This window comes from Melospiza melodia, chromosome 16 (genome assembly GCF_035770615.1).
Source record: "Melospiza melodia melodia isolate bMelMel2 chromosome 16, bMelMel2.pri, whole genome shotgun sequence".
Taxonomy (NCBI): domain Eukaryota; kingdom Metazoa; phylum Chordata; class Aves; order Passeriformes; family Passerellidae; genus Melospiza; species Melospiza melodia.
In genome coordinates, this window is record NC_086209.1 from 15,362,100 (window position 1) to 15,385,283 (window position 23,184).

At 58.1% G+C, this 23,184-nt stretch overlaps 3 protein-coding genes and 1 long non-coding RNA gene across 5 annotated transcripts; 3 read left to right on the plus strand and 1 right to left on the minus strand.

The window, feature by feature from the left end:
* Nucleotides 1–58: 58 nt before the first annotated feature.
* Nucleotides 59–3,947, minus strand: LOC134425816 (uncharacterized). Its single transcript, XR_010029764.1, has 3 exons — nt 3,394–3,947; nt 2,401–2,518; nt 59–354 (listed from the first exon to the last, which is right to left on the minus strand). It is a non-coding gene; the product is annotated as an uncharacterized LOC134425816 (long non-coding RNA).
* A 430-nt stretch (nt 3,948–4,377) lies between these two features.
* On the plus strand, nt 4,378–8,158 carry LOC134425804 (protein Wnt-11b-like). The gene is made up of 5 exons (XM_063170783.1): nt 4,378–4,448; nt 4,544–4,764; nt 5,139–5,410; nt 6,096–6,388; nt 7,093–8,158. The coding sequence occupies exons 1-5, from the start codon at nt 4,378–4,380 to the stop codon at nt 7,265–7,267; spliced, it is 1,032 nt and encodes a 343-aa protein (XP_063026853.1). The 3' UTR covers nt 7,268–8,158.
* Nucleotides 8,159–12,067: 3,909 nt separating this feature from the next.
* On the plus strand, nt 12,068–16,898 carry IGBP1 (immunoglobulin binding protein 1). Of its 2 annotated transcripts, none has more exons than XM_063170781.1 (6): nt 12,068–12,261; nt 12,776–13,075; nt 14,179–14,374; nt 15,226–15,311; nt 15,932–16,035; nt 16,363–16,898. In XM_063170781.1, exons 1-6 carry the CDS (start codon nt 12,071–12,073, stop codon nt 16,509–16,511), a joined length of 1,026 nt encoding a protein of 341 aa, XP_063026851.1. In that variant the 5' UTR covers nt 12,068–12,070; the 3' UTR covers nt 16,512–16,898. The 2 variants fall into 2 exon arrangements, with proteins under 2 accessions (XP_063026851.1, XP_063026849.1); XM_063170779.1 differs by having other exon boundaries at nt 12,070–12,261; nt 16,366–16,898.
* A 993-nt stretch (nt 16,899–17,891) lies between these two features.
* On the plus strand, nt 17,892–22,498 carry LOC134425798 (diacylglycerol O-acyltransferase 2-like). The gene is made up of 8 exons (XM_063170770.1): nt 17,892–18,220; nt 19,619–19,747; nt 19,820–19,927; nt 20,164–20,234; nt 20,314–20,518; nt 21,250–21,424; nt 21,529–21,731; nt 21,833–22,498. Exons 1-8 carry the CDS (start codon nt 18,181–18,183, stop codon nt 21,985–21,987), a joined length of 1,086 nt encoding a protein of 361 aa, XP_063026840.1. The 5' UTR covers nt 17,892–18,180; the 3' UTR covers nt 21,988–22,498.
* Nucleotides 22,499–23,184: the final 686 nt, after the last annotated feature.

The following is a 23,184-nucleotide window of genomic DNA, read 5'->3' on the forward strand; positions in this document are numbered from 1 at the left end:
TATCACCATTATTGATGCCTGTGTGCTTTCCTGCCTCAAAGAAAAACGGGATTCTGGGTTGTGCTCTCATGGATTTACCAAGAATTTAATCCCTCTTCCAGCCCCAGGAGCAGCTTGGCCAGGAGCAGGACATGAGGTGAGCCTGTGCTGGCCCAGGGTGGGACAATGAGGTGGCACCAAACCACATTTGTGTCCCCAGAACCAGCACGAGGACAAGAGAAACGCGGGGTCTGTGCTGAGCTCTGCTCTGCTGCTCATCCGGAGCTTCCCGTGCTTTAGGGGAAATGGTTTCCCTATCCCAGGCATGTCTTGGCATCTCCAGCGTTTTCTTGATCCAGAAGGAGGGCAAAAGATCTGTAGAATATTAAATTTTGAACAAATAAAGCGGCGATGCCAAAAATGTTGCATTTTCGTGTCAGGCTGGAAGGCGGCAGGAGTGTAAATTTTGGTCTGACAAAAAAAGCAGCAGTGATTAAAATGTTGTGACCATTGACAAATTTTCTAGAGAACTGGTTGAGAAATCCAGCAAAACTCATTCTTTCCAGTGGAAAGCCTTCACATTTCCCTGGATCTGCATTTTCAAAGAAGAATAGATTTTTATCAAGAATTTCCACCAAGCTGTTTCACTAACCCAGGTGGAAATTACCTTCCCTCAACTCCCTTCAATTGCAGCAGCTTTGCTTTTCCCTTTTTGCTTGGTTTTTTAATTTTTCCCTTTTCCCTCTTTTTTTTTGGTCTTTTTTTTCGTGATCCAGGGCTTCATCTGCTGCAGGAGCTGAAGGATATCCTGGGAAGTGCCTGGCAGATCTCCCTCCTCAGGCCATCCCAGCTGGGCAGAGTGAGGAGAGGAGGGGAGAATTTCTCTTGTTCTGTGTTCAGACAGAGCCCAAATTAACCTAAATCTCCCCAGTCCTGATAAGATAAGGAAGATAAGGAGTCCTTTCACCCAGCTGAATGTACCTCCCTTTCCAGAGGACTGCTGGAGGTACAGTTTATTTAATTTTCCCTGATATTGCTGCAGATCCCATTCCCAAATCTGTTTTATCTCATCCAGCCCATCCTGGTGCTACCTGGGACGTTCTCCTGGTGAATGTGGCGCTTTCTCTGTGGCTTTGGGATGGCACCAGAGGCTGGTGGCACCTCCAGGACACTGCCCTGTGTCCCTCCCATCCGTAGGGCTGCTTCCCATTATCCCAGCCTGGCGCAGCGGCTCCGTGGCTGGCACAGCTCCCCTGGCAGCCCTGCCCAGCCCGGGGGAGGCCGGGCGTGTCGTTCATGACACTTTTCCTCCTCTCCAGGGGCTCTGGCCAGGCTGGGCCCTCCATCCCGAGGTGCCCCGGGGTGTGGCAGATGTGGAACGTGTCCCCCCGGGTCCCTCCTGCTTCTGCTGGGGGTTTGGGGACAGATGTGCCACATGTTCTGCAGCTGGATCCTCCCTGCCAGCTGTGCTGGGCTGCCTGCACGGGGACACTGCTGCGGGCACACAGGGAAGTGTCACCCCCTGTGTGTGTCCTCATGCAGAGCCGCTGTCCCTGCTGCCGGGTTTGGGATGCTGTAGGGAGGGACAGGTGGCACTGGGAGGTGGCTCTGCAGGATCAGGTCCCTGCCACTGTCCCCAGCCTGTCCTGGTGCTCTCTGGAAGGAGGAAGGGGATGGTTTCCCTGTAGGAGAGCTGAGCTCCGTGTCAGGAGGGGCTCCTGCCACCCAGGGTGACCATGCCACAGGGGACAGGGTGCTGCCAGTGCCCACCAGCAGCAGGAATCTCATCCCCATCCCGAGCCATGGCAGGAGCTGGAGCGTCAGTGCCCCGTGACCATGTGCCACCTCCCCCTGCGTCACTGTCACCGCTCTGGCGCAGGATGTGGCTCCTCACAGGCTCGGCCCGGAGGTGAGGCTGGGGTGGGGAGGTCACCGGGGCCTGGGGGGACACTTTGGTGGCAGGGAAACCCCTGGAAGGTCTCTGGATCTGCCCCTGCTGTGCTTGGGATCGGGGACACTGGGAGCTGGGACAGTGCATGGGGACCCTGCGTGCTCACAGGGGTCACAATCCACTCACGGGTGTTTGCTTTGGCCCCTGCCTCCCTGCAGGGAGGGACAGCAACCTTTGGCCCTCCAGGACAACTCTTTGCTGTTCCTGCACGAAAGCCTCACCCCAGCACCAGCTCTGCCCCTTTGGCCCCTCCTGGAGCTGTCCCCTCCCCGTGTCCCCAGGGTGGCCAGCACCAGGCAGGGGGATGGGATGGGACAGGACCTTTCCCAAAGTTTTCCCGGCTCCTTTGGTCTCCCCCCAGCAGTGAAGCCCCAGCTGGGGAAGGGAAGCCTCTCCTGGGCTGGGAATCCCCTCCTGCCACCCCCCAGCCCAGTTTGGAAGGGGAAGGAAGGGGTATTTTTAGCACTCACCCTGCTCTTGTTCCAAGGATTGAGCTAAAAAGAGGAATTGACGTTCAAAGGAGGGCTGGCTTTGCTTTAAAAGGAAGGGTTTGTGTTTTTCCTACTACTCCGTCATTGCAAAACTTTCCTGTGAAAAGGGATTGGTAAAAATACCTCTGGTGGGAGGTGGCAGCCTGTGACAGTTCCCTGTGCTGGCACTGCTTCCATTGCCCATTCCCAGGGTGAGCTCCCACCCCAAAGGTGGGACCAAGCCCCCTGTCCTGGTGCTGATCACAGCTCCCATCCCTGTGAAGGGAATTCCCTCCATCCTGGAGTGGTTCCTCTCTGCGTTCCAGCTCTCCAGCAGCTTTTCCTGACCATTCTCACCGCTTCAGAACCCCCTGGGAACTCAGGTGCCTTCCCAGCTGCCATCCAACCCCAGTGCTGTCCTGGCAACCCCCTGGAGATCCTCCAGGTCCCAAAACAAAACACCATCCACACCCTGAGGAGGAGCTGAGCTGGAAGCCACAAGGGACAGAATCCCAACGTCAGGTTTGGTGTTTAGGGGTCACCCCTGTGTTCCTCCTTTTCTCCCTGCCCTTTAACCAATCCCCCTGTAACTTGGTGGGGGATTTGGGAGTGACCTGGGACCCTTCTCAAGGGCCATTGCTCCAGCACAATGGGCTGTGGCCTCTGCATCCCAAGGGAATCCTTTGGGAAGGACACTGACTCAAGCCTTGTGTTCTGGTTTCAGTGCAGTGATCCCAAGTCAAAGGAAGGTCACAAGGGGACAACAATCAACCATCCAGGCATGTCCTGTCAAGGTGAGAGGTCACAGGGGGATGGCAACCCCCAGTTTGGGTCTGTCAAGGAAAAGCACCTTCCAGAAAGAGAGGAAGTAGCATAGCCAGGGAGAAAGTGAAAGCCTAAAAAGTGGTTTCAACCTGTCATGCCTTCCAAAACCTGGGGTCAGCTGGGCTTGTGTCAAATGTCACCTCCCACTGTGGGAAAATCCCGTCCTACCTGGTTCCTCACGGGCTCCAGGCAGCACTTTTGGTTTTGTACTTGTAGGAGAGAGAGATCCCGAGAAATGCACCTTGTGACAGGCACGAGCCAGCCCTGGTGCCCTGCCAGGGCAGAAAAAGCAGCAGAAATTGTGAGCCTGTGCTGACCCTACAGGAGGTGCAGCCAGGGGGGTCGGGCTCTGTTCCCAGGGGACAGGACAGGAGGACACAGCTTCCAGCTGTGCCTGGGGAGGTTTAGTTGGATATTCGGGAAAATTCCTTATGGAAAGGGCACCCAGGGCAGCGGTGGAGTCACAGCCCTGCAGTGATTTAAAATCCACGTGGATGTGGCACTTTGGGGACACGGCCAGCGGTGGCCTTGGCACTGCTGGGGGAACACCCTGCAGCGGCTCATCCCTCACCCCCTCCAGGTGCTGCTTGGGGATGTCACTGCTGGTGACAGCTGGCCCTCCAGCCCCTCCTTGTCCCGAACCCTGTGTGTGAATGGCACCGAGACCGCCTTTGTTCCCCTCCCCGGGGGGCAGGACCCGCGGCTATAAAGGGGGCGGTGGGGCCGAGCGGCCCCGGCCTTGCTCACAATCCCTGTCCCAGCTCCCAATCCCCATCCCAGCCCCACTCCCAGCTCCCAGCCCCACTCCCAGCTCCATCCCAGCTCCCAGTCCCTGTCCCAGCCTCATCCCAGCCCCATCCCAGCTCCCAGTCCCTATCCTAGCCCCATCCCAGCTCCCAATCCCCATCCCAGCCCCATCCCAACTCCCAATACTCATCCCAGCTCTCAGCCCCATCCCAGCTCCCAGTCCCCATCCCAGCCCCACTCCCAGCCCCATCCCAGCTCCCAATCCCCATCCCAGCCCCACTCCCAGCTCCCAGTCCCCATCCCAGCTCCCAGTCCCCATCCCAGCTCCCAGCCCCATCCCAGCTCCCAGTCCCTATCCCAGCCCCATCCCAGCTCCCAGTCCCCATCCCAGCCCCATTCCCGGCCATGGGCCGCCCCGCCGCCGCTGCCACCGCGCTGCTGTGCCAGCTGGGGCTCTCCGCAGCCATCCAGTGGCTGTGAGTAGGGATGGGGATCTCATCCTTCCAGAACCCCTCTTGGCGCTCCCTGGGGGCGCTGCGGGCCCCTCGGTGACCCCCAGCTCTCCCCACAGCGGGCTGGCGGGCAGCGGGGTGGCCTGGAACGAGAGCCAGCACTGCCGGCTGCTGGTGCCCGAGCAGCTGCAGCTGTGCCGCCGGCACCTGGAGGCGATGCCCAGCGTTGTCCGGGCCGCCCGCCGGACGCAGCAGCTGTGCCAGCGGAGCTTTGCCGACATGCGCTGGAACTGCTCCTCCATCCAGCGCGCCCCCAGCTTCGGCCCCGACCTGCTCACAGGTAAGGGATGCTCCTCCCGCCCAGCCCGCTCTGCCCCAGGAGCATCTCGGGCTGGCAGCGCGTGGGTTTCTGTTTTGGGGTAAATATGCTGCCTTTACGTGGCGTTAATCCTGTGCGAGTTCCGTCTGGGGGAGGTGATAGACAGTAAATTCCATTTCAAACAGCTGCCAGAGGCTCCCAAAAAAAAAGCGGGGTAAGAGGTGGGGATAGGATCGGTGTAACCCAGGGACCGCAGGTTAAAACACAAAATTTGAGAATCCTTGCGTTTATCCTGCGAAATCAAGAAACTCCTTGCGCTGAGAGATGTGCGAGAGGGGAAGCCTGGCTGTGCAGCGAGGAAGGAAACATCCAAAATACCCCTGATTTCTCCGCAGGAACGCGGGAAGCCGCCTTCGTGCACGCCCTGGCAGCGGCGGCCGTGGCGCAGAGCATCGCCCGCTCCTGCGCCTCCGGGGAGCTCCCGCGCTGCTCCTGCGGGCCCGCGCCCGCCGAGCCCCCCGCGCCCGCCTCCCGCTGGGGCGGCTGCGGCGACAACCTGAGCCACGGGCTGCAGCTCGGCGCCGCCTTCACCGACGGCTCCGCCAGAGCCGGCAGCGCGCCCGGGCTCCGCGCCGTGAACCGGCACAACGGAGCCGTGGGACGGGCGGTGGGTGCGGCCCCCCCGGGGATGCGGGTTGGGATGGGGTGTGTGAGCCCCCCCAGGGCTGCCCGGGGGTGACACAGTGGGTCTGAGCCCCCTGGGATAGATGGAGCTCAGCAGCAGGAGCAGAGGTCACTAATTTAAGCCAGACGGGTTTTTGGGGTGTCCTGAACGTCAGGAGGCAACAAAATGGTTAAAAGTGTGTTAGCAGACACCCACACACACACACACTGCTACCCACCCCCAGACATCCCACACCCTTTCCATAACCAGCATGTCTGGCACTTCACACCAGTAGTCCCAGTTAGCTGATATTTCACACCAGTACTCCCAGTGCTCTGGGGGAGCTGGGAGACAGCTGTCTGGGAGACAGGAGAGCTCTTCTTTCCACCCTTCTCACTGGAAACAGAGCTCATGCTGCCCCACTCCCCAGCCCATCCCATCTTTGTGCTTCCATCCACTCCTGTTCCCCAGGTGAGGCTTGGGAAGCCTCCAGCCCCATTGCTGGCTCCCCTGGAAGTTCCCCAAGGATCAAGTTCTTATCAGAAGGGATTGAAGCAGGGCTGAGCCCCTGATTGCCCCATTAAATTCAGCTCTGTGCTCGTTCATGCCTTGAAACTCCCGTGGGTGCCCTTGGGAGTCAATCCCTGGGGCAGCAGAGGAGGGAGCAAACTCACCTGTTTCCCTGCAGGTTCTCAGTGACTCCCTGGATACCAGGTGTAAATGCCACGGGGTTTCAGGCTCCTGTTCAGTGAAGACCTGCTGGAAAGGGCTGCCAGACCTGGGTGAAATCGCCTCTGACCTCAAATCCAGGTACCTGGCAGCCCTCAAGGTGACCCATCGGCTCGTGGGGCCCAGGAAGCAGCTGATCCCCAAGGAAGGGGATGCCAGGCCAGTGACAGAGATGGATCTGGTTTATCTCATCAGCTCTCCTGACTACTGCACCCCAAACCCCCAGCTGGGTTCTCTGGGGACACAGGACAGGTAGGAGGAACTCAGCCTCTGATTGCAGGAGTGCCTGTTCTGCTGAGTTTGAGTGTCCTGGGCAGCTGATGTGGCTGGGCTGGGGTGAGCCTGCAGCACATCCCTGAATCCCTGTCCTGTGAGACCCCTCCTGCACTGCTTTGTCCAGGTCTGGGACCCCAATACAAGACTGGCAGGGACTTGTTCAATAAGTCTGTGTGTGCCCAGGGAGATGCTCCCAGGGCTGGAGCCAGGCTGGGAGAGCTGGGGGTGCTCACCTGGAGAGGAGAAGGCTCCAGGGAGATCTCAGAGCCCCTTCCAGTGCCTAAAGGGGGTCCAGGAAAGCTGGAGAGGGACTTGGGACAAGGGATGGAGGATAGGACAAGGGGGAATGGCTTCCCACTGCCAGGGTTAGTTGGGATATTGGGAAGGAATTCCTGATTGTGAGGGTGGGCAGGCCCTGGCACAGGGTGCCCAGAGAAGCTGTGGCTGCCCCTGGATCCCTGGGAGTGTCCAAGGCCAGGCTGGACAGGGCTGGACAGAGCCTGGGACAGTGGAAGGTGTCCCTGCCCATGGCAGGGGTGGCACTGGATGATCTTTAGGTCCCTTCCACCCCAACATTTCCATGATTCCATGATCCTGCAGCCTCCTGCTCTGAGCACACCAACTCTGGGGACTGCCAGGGCTGGGGAGGGCAGGTCCCCATGTCCCACATCTCTCTGCAGGCCGTGCAACAGGAGCTCAGTGGGCAGTGACAGCTGTGACCTGCTGTGCTGTGGCCGTGGCTACAACACCTACACGGAGGAGGTGCAGGAGCGCTGCCACTGCCGCTACCGCTGGTGCTGCTCCGTGGTGTGCCGGCGCTGCCGCCGCAGCCTGGACAGACACGTCTGCAAGTGAGCAGGGAACCCCCTCTGCACCCACCAGGCACGGCTGGACACCAGGAGCCCGTCCCAAGGGATGCCCCAGCAAGGAGGAGGCTGTGCAGGAAGCCTGGTCGCTCATGGAAAGCCTCGCACTGAGAGATTTTGGGAATTTTTGGTGCCTTCCAACCCAGACCTCGGGGCGGGACAAAGAGCTGCCCTCCTGCAGCTGGTCAGTGGCCAGCCCTTTGTCTCCAGCTGGGAAAAGCCATTGATCATTCCACAAACCCCTTTCTCTGGGGGAAACAGGGACCCTGGGCTGCCATTGTCCCTTGGCAGGAGGATTCTGACAGCTCCTGAAAGCCAGGAGTGATAGATGGAAGGGGGTAGAGTTATCCACTGGGGGAAGCTGCAGGGATGGAACGCTGCTGCTTCGGGTGAGGGGGTCATGGGCAGCTCCCTTGGGAACAGGACTCTGCTGTGGGCTCATCCAGGGGAGGACACTGCTCCAGGGCCCTCTGCAGCACCCCAGTGCATGCGTGGAGATGGTGCTGCTCTTGTTGATGGCAGAGACATCAGGGACAGGAGAGCTCCTGGGGGCTGCCAAACTGGGCAGCCTGGCAAACCCACGCCTGACCACATGTTAACAGCCCAGCCATGGCATCACTGTAGCTTCTCTCCCCACATCAGAGGTGGGAACACACTCAACACATTAAATTCTCATGGCTTGTCCCTCCTGCCCCTCCTTCTGCCCCATTGAGGTCTTCAGCCCACTCCTTCCACCCTTCAGGACCAGGTATGTTGGAATTCTGGCCTGGAGAGGGGACACAACTCCAGGGTCTTGGGGAAGCAAGAAATAACCTTTATTTTCTGTACTTCCTGTTAGTGGGATTCTAGTTTGTGTTTTTAAATAAATGTGATAACTTTCTGTGTCTTGTTTTCTAGGCCAATCTTTCCTGCATGTCCTTCCAAGCTGGTCCTGGAGAGAGAGGCTGTAAGGAGAGCCTTGTGTCAACAAAGCCCCATGTCCATACTTTTCCTCTCCTTTTCTGAGGACCAGCTCACTTTTAACTCTTTCTGCTTCTCACTGGCCCGGATTTGCCTTTAATTACAGATCCCTGCCTTCCTCTGCTCCTGTTTTACCCTCTGCTTCCTCAGGTCTCTGTCTGCCTGGCATTCAGGGCCGCTGCTGGAATCTGTGGCACTCCAGGGTTATTTTCTGATCCTTGGGAATGTGGGCTGGATGAGCCAAGTGTGTGTGTGAACAGCAAGGGGTTGGGAGCCAGGGATGGGGACTCCCACATTTCCCTTAGCACGGAATCTGGCCAAGCACTTGGATGGGATGAGATTCCTGCTGGTGCAGCCCTTGGAGAGAAAGGATGAGTCCAAACGGGTGCTGCAGGGACTGCACAGCACCAGGAGCACAGGTAAAGGGGATGGGAACCCTCGGGTGGATTCCTGCAGCTCCCAGCCCTGCCTGGAGGCTCCAGCAGCTCCGCTCTATTTTTGGTTCCCATTGAGCGGAGTTGGCCGCGCTCAGCCCGAGCCCAGCTGGACGATTACTCATTTCCATATCCATTCCATCACTTTTAATGGTCTCTGCTGGGTCACGGAATCAATGCACGAGCTTTTCTTGTAAAACACCCCCTCCCCTTAATGTGCTCCAGCTTTCTGTGAGAGCAGGGAAGGAATCGGAGGAGGCTGGAGAGGATGCAGGGGCTGGGAGCTGAGGATGCAGGGACTGGAAATTGAGGATGCAGGGGCTGGAAGTTGAGCCCCGAGCTTGGGAAGTGCCAGGAGCGAGTTAACCCTCCTTATCAGTTGTAAATGTGCCATTGACAGGCTCTGCCTGCTGCCATCTCCCTTCCGAGAGCCCCTGGAAAACCGCAGCTGCCCAAGGCCAAAAGCGATCTCGAGTTTTCCTTTTAGAATGCAATTAGGGATCAATACCCGGCATTCCCCAGAAAAAGGAGTTTCAGCTGCCAGGCTGCACAACAGCCGCAGTTTCTGTGTTCGGAGGGATGCAGGTACTAAATCAGGATTGCCTCAACGCCTTCCCTCCATCCAGCTCCCCGCGCATCCCAGATCACAGGGAGGTGACAACGGGAGGGGCTGCGAACTCCGCCGAGCATTGCAAAACGCTGGTGAGAGGAAAAAAAAAAAAAACCGGGAAAGATCTTGAGGAGTGAGAACTCCAGCCAGGAGGGTGGGAAATGCGATTTGCATTTGGTAACTACAAACACACATCGCCCGGGGGAGAGGAGAGGAGCCACAATAGCAAGGAATGCCCAGGGGAGCTGTCGGGGTCCCTCCGAGAGAGGTCCTGTTGGAATTTCTGCCTGGGAAAAGGCAGGGCCAAGTGCTGAATATGCAGAATCCACTCCTCCTCTCCCTCCCTGACTCCAGACGCGACAGGGGAGAGCTGGGAAAAGGCTGGAGGGGTCCCTGCGCTGCCGGAATCCCGCGGGAGATGGGAAGGAGCCGGAATTGGCTGGGGAGTGCAAAGGGTCAGGCTGGCAGGGGGTGACAGCTCTGTGACAGCTCTCGGTGGGGCTGCTGGAACCCGGGCCCGCACCTGGAATTGGCAGGGATGTGAGATCTGCCGGGATGGCAGCATCCCCCAGGAGCCAGGGGATGGATGCGGTGGGAATGAGCCCTGTGCTTGTCCCCAGGGGTTTAAGGGAGTAGCGCTGGTGTGGACGTGGTTATTTGTTGCTGGTCAGACTTGTGCAAACAATAAAGTCGGGAGGAAGGCGAGTGATTTTCATGGGTTCTTTTGATTTTGCTGTTAAAACGCTGATTTATATTTATTTTCCCTTTTATTTCCTTATTCACTGAGGGATGCTGCATAACTCATTCCAGGAGGGTAACATGAGCAACAAACCATTGGTAATTAAGCGTTTTGGAGGAAGGATGGCTCCAAAAGTTCAAGGACGTGTTGGGCCATTTCTTCTGCACAGCCCTGGAGTGTGGATGGGGACCTGCACTTGCTTTTCCTTGTGCTGCTCACATTGAGCCAGGAGCAGGACAAAGCCCAGGGTGGGCTCAGCTGTGACATCTCACAGAATCAGGGAATCCTGGAATGGTTTGGGTTGAAGGGACCTTGAAGCTCACCCAGTTCCACCTCCTGGCGTGAGCAGGGAGCCTTCTCCTACCCCAGGGTGCTCCAAACCCCTTCCAGCCTGCACTGCTGGGAATGTTTGGGGGATGTTGCTGTGACCTTTGGGATGGTTGGTCCGTGCACCATCACACCACAAGGCACAGACATGAGTAAACGCCTGTATTTAAGGAAAAACCCTTCCCTCTCTGTTCTCCTTTGCTCCTGGGGTGCTCAGCAGCACCGTGGTGCTCTAAGGGTGACAAACCAGAGCAGGGATTGTCCGTGTGGGGATCTTCAGCTGAGGGACAGGGACAATCAGGGGTGAGTAAGAGCCATAAGGTCTGAGGGGGAACCAGCTGCAGCCTGAGGAATTTTGGGTGTAGCTGGAAGGTCAGTTCTGGCAGGGGCTGCGGGGGGTTTGGAGGGGAGGCAGCTCTCCAACCCTTGGAATCATGGAATTCTTGGATGGTTTGGTAGAAGGGACTTTAAAGCCCATCCTGTTCCACCCTTTACCGTGGGCAGGGACACTTTCCTCATCCCAGGCTGCTCCAAGCCCCATCCAGTCTGGACTTGGACACTTCCAGGGATGGAACAGCCACAGCCTCTCTGGGAAATCCATTCCAGGGCCTCCCCACCCTCACAGGGAAGGATTTGATTTCTCCCAGGAGGAATTTCTCTGCAGGACAGAAGCCTGGGGACTCTCTCCTCTGCAGAGCAGACACTGCTGTGGCCGTGAACCCCCCTCTGGGGCTGCCATCCCACCGGGAATATCCAGGAGATCCTCCCAGCAGCAAAATGGGGCCAGACAGGTTGGGAGGACCCACAGCACTCCTGGGCTCTGCGAGTAACAACTCATTGCACAATCTGACACAGGCATGAAGGAAACAAACAGAGTCAGTCGTAAACTGAGTCACGCTCAGAGGCTGAGTTAGAATTACTCAGGAATAGTAGCAGTAGTTGCTACATCCATGCTTAGCTCACAGCCAGGTCAATCACCTGTATTTCTAAGGGAAATAACCTGCTCCTAAAAGCACAGGTTTAACCCTAACCTGCCTGATGTCTGGTTGAATTTTGGGGATTTTAGGAGTGAAATAAATGGAAAAAAAAAAAAAAAAAAAAAAAAAAAAAAAAAAAAAAAAAAAGGTCGCATGTCCCACTTGTACTGTAGAAAAAATAGAGTATAGGAAAGTGCTGTGCTTACACAAATAGATTTATATTTATTGACTGCACTGTCGAGGATCTCCACTGTGTCCCCCTTTTATACAGCGGGAAAACGGATGTTTTCTACCAATTTATCTAATTATCCACATTTTTCCCAGTTTCCCAGCCTCCATCCCAGCGCTCCCTGCCAGGACCCGCGCGGGCCGGCGCACCAGGCAGGACCTGGCAGGGAAAAGCGCGCGGGCCCTGGAGGCCCCTGAGCGCTCCCGGCCGCTCCGAGCCGCTCCTGCCGGGGGTGCCCGGGCCTCCGGGGTGTCCAGAGTTTCGGGGCGAGGCGGGGCCATCACGACGCCCACTGGGCCCGCTGCCCCTCAGCCTGCCCTCACCAGCATGGCGGCTCCGCGCCCCGACTGCGTCCGTGCCCTCCCCAAGATGGCGCCCGCCGTGGCTCCGGCCGTGACCTCCCCAAGATGTCGCCCCGTGTTGTGTCTATGGCGGTGACCTCCCCAAGATGGCGGCCGGGGCGGGTACGGTCGCTGCCGACCGCGCCGGAAGTGGCGGCGGCGCCGTTCCCGGCCCATGATGGCGGAGGCGGGCGCGGACGGCCCCCGGCTGGCGGAGCTGCTGGCGTTGGGGCGGCGGCTCTGGGAAGAGCTGGAGGCCAGCACCGAGCCCTCCTCGGGAGCCCCGGCCGTGCAGGACAAGGTGCGGCAGGGGCTGGACGCGCTGAAGCGGGCGGCGGCCATGGTGACGCAGCTGGAGCTGTTCAGGTGAGCTCCGGGGACGCCTCTGAGGGGACGGGGAGGGTCCCCGGGCAGGGCAGAGGTGGGGCGGGACAGGATCCCAGAATCACCGGGGCTGGACAAGATCTCCGAGACCATCGAGTCCAACCTGTGACGATCGCCACCTTGTCACCCAGCTCAGAGCGCTGAGTGCCGCGTCTGGGCGTTGCTTGGACACCTCCAGGGATGGGGGCTCCAAACCTCCCTGGGCAGCCCCTGCCAAGGCCTGGCCGCCCTTTCCATGGAGAAATTCCTGCTGTTCTCCAACCTGAGCCTTCTCTGACACAGCTTGAGGCCTTTCCCTCTCCTCCTGTCCCTGTCCCCTGGGAGCAGAGCCTCCCCTGGCTGTCCCCTCCTGTCAGGAGCTGTGCAGAGCCACAAGGTCCCTCCTGAGCCTCCTTTTCTCCAGGCTGAGCCCCCCCAGCTCCCTCAGCCGCCCCTCCCAGGATGACTCCATCCCCTTTCCCACCTCCATTCCTGTTCCCTGCTCTCTCCCTGGCAGTGAGAATGAGGAGCTGGAGGAGGTCGCCTCAGCCGACCTGAAGTTCATGCTGCTGCCGGCGCTGCAGGGAGCCCTGACGCTGAAGCAGGTGGACCTGAGCAAGAGAAGGGAGCACCTGGAGAGTGCCCGGGAGCATTTCCTGCACTTCCTGAAGCTCTGCAGGAATTACGGGCTGGGCTCTTTCCAGCTGCCCTCCAGCACATCCAGCGAGGATGAAGCCAGGAGCTCCCCGGCCCCCCAGGACCCCGGCCAGTCCACCCTGATGGCCATGGCCGTGAGCAGATCAGCCAAAATTGAAAGGTGGGTGGGCTCTGTGCCTTGGGAAGGGCTTTGGGAATCACTCTGGGAGGAGCGGGAGCCTGAGACAGCTCAGGGTTGGACAGGGAAGAGCTTCCCTGGGTATTGGAATAATTTGATCATAAAATGCTTATTTTAAAAGATGCAGTTCGCTGTTTAATGGGGAGGGGCATTTGTGACTCCAGTTTCTGGTCTCCGAGGAAAAACTGCTCAAAAACTTAAAATTAGCTCTTTAATCTTTCATAATTCATCTTACAATTAGTTCTTTAATCACTGCTGGCAGCACAAAGACTTCCAAACTGGAACTTTCCTACCAGTGGGTTCATTGGAAAAAAGGTGGTTGGTGCCTTTGGTGCTTTTGTTGGGATTTTGGCCACTGAGTTGCTCATTGTGGCAGCACTGGAAGGTGCAAACTGGGCTGGACTTGAATTGTAGAAAAGCATAGAAAAATATTATTTATATTCTAAAGGGGAAGGGTTTCTATTTTAGAATTTCTCTTTTATGCTCTTTGTCCTCTCAGCTCCCAAAGGTTTCCTGGCTGTTATTGTTCATTCTTCAGGTGACAATAATTGAGGGAAGGAAGACACAAGGATTTAGTAGTTCCCCCTTTAATAACTAATTCCTGAAAAAGTAAAAATGAATTTACCCTGGAAGTTTATTATATAGTAGTAATTCCCTTTAATAACTAATTTCTGAATAGGTCAAAAAGTCCAAAATGCCAAAATCATATTTTAAAAAACACCGTGGAAAAGCATTTTATTCTGTTTGTGTGGCATGCAATCCCCCCAAACCAGCCATTCCATTGATTTCCTCAGTCCTGCTTTCTCAGGAGATTGATGTTCCCAGTCTTGCTTAATGTTACCAGGAAAGCTTCAATTTCCAAGGATTCCTCAATGTTTAGGACAAGAATAAAATCATTGAGATCCCTCTGAATTAAATATCACTTTACAGCTGCTTTTAACAGACAGGAGAGGCTGAAATTCCAACAAGAACCAGCTCAACTTCCATGAAATGTGGTTGATCCTCTTAGGGTGGTAAAGACCCCAGGGCTGGGCTGTGCTGGAGAAGAATGATTCCATGGTGTGATTTTGCTGTGTTTGAGGCAGATACAAGCAGAAGAAGGAGCTGGAGAACAAATTGGCCTCCATGAGCAGCTCCGTGGAGAGCGGGACAGCGGACGAGGATCAGATCCGGGAATTTTACATCCTCCAGATCCAGAAATGGATCGGCACCAGCCTGGAGGAGATGGAGAGCATCGAGCAGGAGCTGGTGATCCTGAAGAGCAGGGATGCAGCCAGGCAGGTGAGGGAGCTTTCCTGAGATCCAGGGCACGAGGGGATGAATCCCAGAGGAATTCAGTGGCTGAGTTTTGTTCAGTGGCTTCCCAGCTGGAATTGAGCTCGATCGCAGCATGAGCTGATGGGGTTTCCTTCATTCTCAATTCTGAGTTTTGGGTTGGGCTCTGCTGCCACACTTCCCCCACTATCCAGCCTGTGGAATGCTGCACCTTGGAATGTCAGAGCTGAAATAGGCTGTACAAAGGTTTTTCTGCAGATCCTTAATTCTGAAGAACAGTTGGGTTTGGATATTAAAATGAGACCCTTGTGGTTTCTGTCAGGCCTCCATTCCTGGTCTGCAGCCTGTCCTGGTGTTATCAGCCCATTTGGAATGACAGAACATTCCCACAGACCTGCAATGCCTGTGCAGAACGTTGTGTCCAGGGTTTCTGTGACCTGGGCTGTCTGCTGGGAGCAGCAGCTCCTGATGTGCTGGCACAGCCTCCTGGCAGGGCTGGTTTGGGGGGTCATTTTTGGCACTGCAGGACTCAGCTCCTCAAAGGTGTCCATGGAATGATGGGCTCAGAATGTTCCACTGCAACAATAAACATTTCCTGCTCTCCTCTGAGCTCAGCCCTGGGAAAGTTCTGCTTTGACCCCAGCAGGTGGCACAGAGGCACAGGAAGTGATTCCTGTGCAGGCACAGTTGGAATTCCTGATTTAAACCAAATTCAGGCCTGGATTCTCCATCCTGGGGCGTTGCTCTGACAGCTGAGGTGTTTCTCCTCTGCAAGACCTTTAATAACTTCAGGATGGGAAGCAGAGGGGGAGTTTTGATCCCCTCCATTCCCTGGTGACTGTTGTTTGCACCCCCAGGCTCCAGCAGGTTCCCGTGGCCCTCCCCGGCCAGCCAGGACTCCGGTGAAACCCTTCATCCTCACCCGGGATGCTGCTCAGGCCAGGTATGGGTTGGGGTGATCCAGACACACTTTGGGGCACTGCTCTCATGTCAAACCTAAAATATTCCATCAAGTGCAGAAATCCAGGTGGTGCCTTCATGTTTGTGGCACCCTGAAATCTGTGCAGGAATTTCAGCACCTAAAGCACGAAATGGGAGAGAAACCAGATTTCCTGTCGTGCTTGGGACATGATTTATGCTGAGCTTTCCATCTATCTGCTTCACTTCCCAGGGGTGTCTGGGATCTCCTTCCCCTATCCCAGGTTGTTCCAAACCCTGTCCAACCTGGTTTTGGACACTTCCAGGGATCTAGGGGCAGCCACAGCTTCTCTGGGCACCCTGTGCCAGGGCCTCCCCACCCTCACAGGCAGGAATTCCTTCCCAATATCCCATCCATCCCTGCCCTCTGGCAGTGGGAAGCCATTCCCTGTATCCTGTCACTCCAGTCCCTCTCCATCTTTCCCTCAGGTACAGGAAAGCCACAATTGGGTCACCCCTCAAGCCTGCCTTGTGACATTCTTAGCACAGATTAGATCATGGAATAGCCCTGTGCCTCTTGCCTGTGTTCCTGCTCATTCCAGGGGATTTCACTGTCTGGTTTTGGCTGTTCTTGTCCCACTGCAGGGTGTTTGGAGCTGGCTATCCTGGGCTGCCCACCATGACTGTGGATGACTGGTACGAGCAACGCCGTAAGCAGGGAATCGTGTCCTCCCCACAGAGGGTTCCAGGTATGGAACAGGGATGGGAACAGGGGGTTTGGGAAACCTCTTGAGGGAATGGGTGAACAAGGGTATGGAACACCCCTGACTATGGAAGAATTCAAGCTTTATTAGGAAAACAATTGGGTTAGACTGTGCTTGGCCTGTCCAAGGCCAGGTTGGATGGGGCTTGGAACAGCCTGGGATAGTGGAAGGTGTTCCTGGTGGCACTGGATGGGCTCTGAGTTCCCTTCCAACCCAGCCCATTCCAAGGTTCTCACTCCTGCTGTCTTGGCAAGCCTGGCTCCCAGCAGGCCTTTGGAGAACCTGGATCTCCTCTTTGTCCCTCCCCTCCAGCAGGTACAAGTGATGAGGAGATGCAGAAGCAGCAGAAGGAGACAGAGGAGGAGGAGGATGATGAGGAAGCTCTTCGGAAAGCTCGGGACTGGGACGACTGGAAGGACACACACCCCCGGGGCTATGGCAACAGGCACAACATGGGCTGAGGCTCTGGCTGCCAGCAGGGCCTGGAGATCCTGGGAGAACAACCTGGAGAGGGAGAAGGGAATACAGTGTACATAGGTGGAGCATCTGGGAATTCCCTGGATGGACAGGGCACAGGATGGCAGGAGGACACGTGGCCCCTTGCTGTGGTGTGCATTCCATGTCAGACTGGGGGCACTGGTGGTGTTGGGGGGTGCCCTGGAGCTCTGAGGGGCAGCTCCATGAGGGTCAGGCTCCCTCTGCCCTCCCAGGCGGAGGCAGCCTCCAAGGGGAGCTCCATGGATTTGGAAACTGCTCTTTGTATTGTGGGTGGATATATTTATTTTTTTTTTCCTCTCTATTTTAAGCAAAATAAACTCTCTTTGTGCTGTCTGGTTCTTGCCATGAAATTCTCTTGCTCTTCATCCTGAACTTTTCCAGGGCATGAACCCTGGATGCCCTCATGGAGCCCACAAGGGACAGAACTGGGACAAATGGTGCCATATTCCAAGACAAAGTAGTCAGTGTGCTTGGAAACCCACTAGTACAGTCCTTAAAAAGGGGAAAACTGAAACCCTCTGGCACCATTCCTGAATGAGGGAGGACTGAGCTGGCACAGAGCAGGTGTGTGCAGGAAGGTGAGGAATCACAGCTGGAAGTTTGGAAATGCCCAGTGTGGGTTGGTAGCTGTGGATGGACTTGTTCCAAACCTGGTAAAATACTGGGATGGAAAAGCAAAGCATGGCTGGCACTTTGTGTCACCTGGAGCAGTGTCACCTCCACGGTGCTTCCTTACCCTGGGACAATGGGATTCTGTAGAAATCTGGTGGTTTTCCTTCCTGTTAGCAGGATTTGGGCACAGCTGGAGTTGGGATGTTTTCCATGCAGCAATCCCTGTCCTCAGCACTGATCCACACCCAGGAAAGCCTGCAGGGACTGTGGTACTTTCTCCCAGGTACTGAGTCCCAACAATTCACAGGAGGGTTTGTGGGTTCCAGATCTCCCAGGAAACATTTCTTACTTTTCCACCATGATCCTGTGGGTGTGTTTATCCCTCTCCTACACTGATGTTAGCCAGCACTTCCTAGGAGCACCTCTGGACAGCTGCAGGGATTTATTCCCTGTGGGTTCTCACTGTTCCTTGGGCTGTTGGCCTGAAGCCCCCCCTCAGTGCTGACTCCCTGCTGCTCCTATTTCCCTTTCTTGTCATTTTTCCCCCCAAACCTCCCTGGACAGCGCTCCAGGCTCCCTGGGCAGGAGGCAGAGTGCCCATCCCGGGGCTGGGAGCAGCAGCAATGGTCTGGTGGCTGTGGAGCTCCAGGGTGAGATTTTTGGGTGGCTCTGGGGCTGTCACATGGCAGTGTTTGTGACATTCCCCCAGCGTGGACGGTACCATTCCCAGGGGGATGCAGCATTCCCAGAGGAATTCAGCCCCCGCCAGCACCAACAGCCGGGACTTTCCAAGGAACAGCAACTTCCCAGCACAGCCCCAGTGCCTCACCCTCTGTGTGACCCTTCCAGGCACCAGCACTTGCTCTCCATGCTCCTAATCCCGGCTGGAGCAGGTCCCCTCCCCTGAGCAGGGCCGGAGTCCCTCGGGTCACCTGGTTAAAGCCTCTGGACACACAGCCCGGCGCCCTCTGATTGCCAAACTCACCTTTCCACCCACAGCACCACCGAGCTCCTGCCACCATGAAAACCATCATAGCAGCCTGCTCCCAGAACCTCAGTGGTAAGAGATTCCCAAAAAGGGTTGGGATGGCTCCTGGTTCTCCAGCAGTGCCAGGAGCTGGTGGTTGTCACTGTTGTCTCCTTGCTTGGGAGTGCTGAGGAGAAAAGGGGTGTTGGGAGCAATTAGAGAATAACTCCACAGAAAAACGCACTGTTGCTCTACAGGCATGAAATTTTGGATGGCTTTGGGAGTGTTACACACAAGATGCTCCTGGAAATTCCAAATGCTGGGTTTGCAGAGGCTCCTGTCACTGTGGATGGGGCTGACAGCAGAGCCCTGCGGGGTTCTCTGTGTCTGCGGTGTGGACATTCAGGGGTTTTTGGAATAGGAGCTATGAAAATTAAAAAGCAACAGTTTGGTGGGCACAAGTTTGCTGGGAAGAGCTCTGTGTCTTCCCTGGGAAAAAGACCCTGGGTTCTGCAGGTGCCTGGGATTTGGGGATGTGTGGTGGGTGGAAGGGATCACCCAGAGCCCAGTGTGCTGCATGGGAGAAAAAGACAAAAATTTCCAACTGGAAAATTCCCCCGTGGGCCAGAGATGGCTCCAGTGTTTAATTTATTTCATTTGTCCCATTCCTGGTTTGGATTGAGCTGGGAAGAACTGAACTTCTGCCAGCTTTCTGAACCAGGGGTCGGTGGGTCTGCTCTGACACAGGGGTCCCTGCCTTGGGAAGCCACAGGGACAGGGTGCTCCTGTGTCCCCCTGATCATCTCTCTGGCCAACATGCAGATTTGGGGTAGTTTTCCCAAGAATACAAGGCTTTTGTGATGCTGGAGTGTCTCTCTGGAGCAGTCTTGTCCTGGGGACCTTTGGCCAGGAGCACTGTGCCGGCACCTCAGGCCCGTTTTAGGGAGAGGGATGGGGCCAGGCTTGGAGTTTGGATCCTGGCTCCCAGCCCAGGGAGGTTAATGGTTCACCAAGACCAGCTGGAGGGAAGGGGTGGCAGGGGGAGTGGAGTGGCTGCACTGCCACTGTGGGGACAGACTGGGATGGCCACATCCAGCCACCCTGGCTTGGCCTTGCTGCTGGCCTTGGCACTTGCTGGGGGTGGTGCCTCCCTGCTGTGCCAGCTGAGAAATCCCCGAATCCCCTCCCCACCAAGGAGGGCACAGGAAAGGTCCTGGGAACTGGGCATGGAGCAGGATGTGCCGCTGCTCTCAGCCCTGCACAGAACTTTTGGACTTGGGGATGCCCAGCGCTCCCCACCCTGATTGCCCAGGGCTGCTTCCTGGCATGGTCCAGAGCTTCCTGAGGATGCTCCTCCATTCCACCCCCCACACCCCATCCCTCCTCCCCAGCTGCTCATCCTCCCCATCCCCATCCCGCCGGCAGCCCGGTGGCCCCTCCCGAGTACGAGCCGCGCTGTTTCGGGCGGGGGCCGTGTCCCCCTCTCCGCAGGCAGCCGGGCCAGCATCCAGACCGCCCTGAGGACGCTGCTGGCCGTGCCCTGGCCCTCGCAGCGCGACATCGGCTCCGCGCTCCAGCTGCTGGCCGTGCTGCAGTGGGTGCTCAGCTTCCTGCTGCTGGGTGAGTGAGTAGGGGGCTGCGGGGGGTCCCGGGGGGCCACACGGCCGCTCACCCCCCGCCCGGCTCCCCCAGGAATCGTCAGCCTCCTGCTCCTTATCTACCTGCTGTTCACCAGCCTCTGGCTCATCCCCGTGCTCTACCTGGCCTGGATCATCTTCGACTGGGACACGCCGGAGAAAGGTGTGCTGGCCGTGTCCCCGCTTCCTCCAGCTTTGCAGCAGGATGGGAGAGGGGGCCCCCTTTCAGGTGTCTCCCAGAATTTGGGGAGCACCACATTCCCCTTCCCTCCACTCCTCCATCATCAGCACCACGGTGGGCAGGGGCATGCAGCGGGTCCGCGGGGAGGGTTTCCCTTGGATCGGGCTGGGCTGGGCTGGGCTGGGCGACATCTCCAGGGGCCCCTCCCGGCTTTGCAGGTGGCAGGAGGCTGTCGTGCCTGCGGCGATGGACCGTGTGGAAGCACTTTCGGGATTATTTCCCGGTGAAGGTACGGCGCTGGGACGAGGTGGGACCACCCAAAAGGAGGTGCCACCTTCACGTTTGCGTGACTCCTTTTGTCCCCGCAGCTGGTGAAGACACACGACCTGTCCCCCAGCCACAACTACATCATCGGCTCGCACCCCCACGGCATCCTCTGCGTCGGCGCCTTCTGCAACTTCATCACGGGCTCCACGGGCTTCGAGGAGCTGTTCCCGGGCATCCGCTCCTTCCTCACCACGCTGGCCGGGAATTTCCGCCTGCCCTTGTTCCGGGAGTACCTGATGAGTGGCGGTGAGCGGTGCCTGCCCTGCCCGGCTCCTGATCCCTCCTGAAGCGCGGGAGGGATGGCGCTCCCGGAAAGAATCAGGGCAGGGATGCTGCTCTGCTTGCGCTGTGCCTGAGCGACGGCTTCACTTCGCAGCTCTCCCACACCTTGCCCACGCCCTGCCTGAGCTGCACCTTCACCCTGCTCGCACTCTGCCCGCACCTCGCTACACCCTGTCGGGACCGCTCCTCCGCCTTGCCCGCTGCTCGTCCACACCCTGCGAGTTCCCTCCGCCCGCCCTGACTGCCCCACGCTGCCCTCTCCGCTCCCTGCCCGCACCTTTCCCAGCCCTGCCCGCACCTGTCCCAGCCCTGCCCGCTCCCTGCCCGCTCCCTGCCCGCACCTTTCCCAGCCCTGCCCGCTCCCTGCCCGCACCTTTCCCAGCCCTGCCCGCACCTGTCCCAGCCCTGCCCGCTCCCTGCCCGCACCTTTCCCAGCCCTGCCCGCTCCCTGCCCGCACCTGTCCCAGCCCTGCCCTCTCCCTGCCCGCCCCTGTCCCAGCCCCTGCCCGCTCCCTGCCCTCTCCCTGCCCTCTCCCTGCCCGCACCTTTCCCAGCCCTGCCCGCAGCAGAGGGAGCCCTTGCACTGTCCCTACCCTGGTCCCACCAGGTGCCGTCGCTCGGGGGGACCCTCGGCGGTCCCTGCCGGGTGTCCGGGCGCTGCAGTGCCACAGCCCCGGTGTCCCGTCCCGCCGCAGGACTGTTCCCGGTGACCCGCCGTGCCATCGGGTACCTGCTGTCCCAGCAAGGCACGGGCAACGCGGTGGCCATCGTCATCGGCGGCGCGGCCGAGTCGCTGTCCTGCCGGCCCGGTGTCACCACGCTCATCCTCAAGAACCGCAAGGGCTTCGTGCGCATGGCCCTGCGCCACGGGTGGGTCACGGCTGGGACACTGACACTGGCACTGCCACCCCGCGGGTCCCGGCGGTGCCCAGCGCCCCGTCACCACCCACCGTGTCCCCTCCCTCCCTCCTCAGGGCTTTCCTCGTCCCCTCCTTCTCCTTTGGCGAGAACGACCTCTTCCGCCAGGTGGTCTTTGAGGAGGGCAGCTGGATGAGGAGCATCCAGCGGCGCTTCCAGAAGATGATGGGCTTCGCTCCCTGCCTGTTCTACGGCCGCGGCCTCACCTCCTGCCGCTCCCGCGGCTTCCTGCCCTACGCCAGACCCATCACCACCGTGGGTGAGCACTGGGGCTGGGGGGACAGGGAAGCCACCTCCTGGGCTGTGTTCCCAGCGAGCCGGGTGTGCGGCCACCAGGCTGACCCCATCCCCTGCCGGCAGTGGGGGAGCCGCTGGCCGTGCCCAAGGTGGAGAACCCGAGCCGGGAGCTGGTGGATCGGTACCACGAGCTCTACATCCGCGCCCTGCTCAAGCTCTTCAACGAGAACAAGACCAAGTACGGGTTGTCCGAGTCAGACGAGCTGCACATCCTCTGAGCGCCACCAGCACCGGCCCCGTCCCGGCTCCTGAGGGCTCTTGCGGGGGGAATTTCAGCCAGCCTGGCATGGGGGACATGCGGGGGACAGTCCCCACTCTGGCCTGCTGCTCCTCCAGCCTGAGGGGGAGGTGGGAGGAGAGGGGGAAGCGAGGGGAGGATTGGGAAAGGCTCCCCCTGGGGCAGGGGGTTTGAGGGGGCTGTGGGTGACACAGCTGCTCCCTGCAAGGGGCTGGGGTGGGGCTGGGGCCAGCCGTGGGCACGGTCCCCTGGGGTAGCCAGGTCACCACAAGCTGAGGGAGGGGTGTCATGGGAGGAGGGACTGACGTGGGGTTTTTGGGGTGGCATCCTGATGACCAGTGGGACCAGCCTGGGGCACAGCCCACCCTGGGATGGAAGGGGGACACTCCTGGACTTGGGGACCTGTGGATGTGTCCTGAGCCAGGACCATGAGGCCCCAGATGAGCCTTTCCTGCCATCTCCATACCCAATACAGATTTTGAACCTCCCAATGCCTGTGTGTGTGTTCCAGAGGTTGGGATTGGCAGTTCCCCTGCACTGCCCATCTGGGTGCCCTTGCAGTCCCACCTCCAGCTGGGGCAGTGTTTGGCAGGGCCCTTGCACCACTCAGGTGCAGCCAAGCAGCTCCCAGATGCACCTGAGCCACATTGAATATAATGGGAGGTGAGGGGCAGCTCTTACTGGTTTAACTGGGCTCCGGAGGAATGTCTCCTGCTCTCTCTGCTCTTGGCTCAGTGGTGAGTGAGGGTCTCTGTGGTTGGGACAGGGATGTGGGGCTGAGATGGGCCATCCCTGGGGCCATCTCCTTCCCCTGGGCAGCTCCTGTGGGATGTGGCTGTGTGTGACTGGTGTGGTTGCTGTGTGTGACACCCCAGTGACACTCTGGGCACCCCTTTCTTAGGTGTATGCTGGAAGGACTTGCAGGGATTCCTGGGGCTCTTGGAATGGGGACAGCCCTGTCCCTGTCCCATTCCTGCCAGGCTGGCGTGGGAGAGTCAACAGCACTGATACCAATCTCAGTGCACTGCTCTGCGCAGGCACTTGGTCAAACAAAAGGGCTGGGTAAACATTTGAGAGCAAACACCCATAAAGGGAAATTCCCAAGAACCTTCCTGTTGCCACAGGAGCTCCAGCTCATCCCCCCAGACCTGCCCCAGTGGATTTTCTCGGGGGTGAG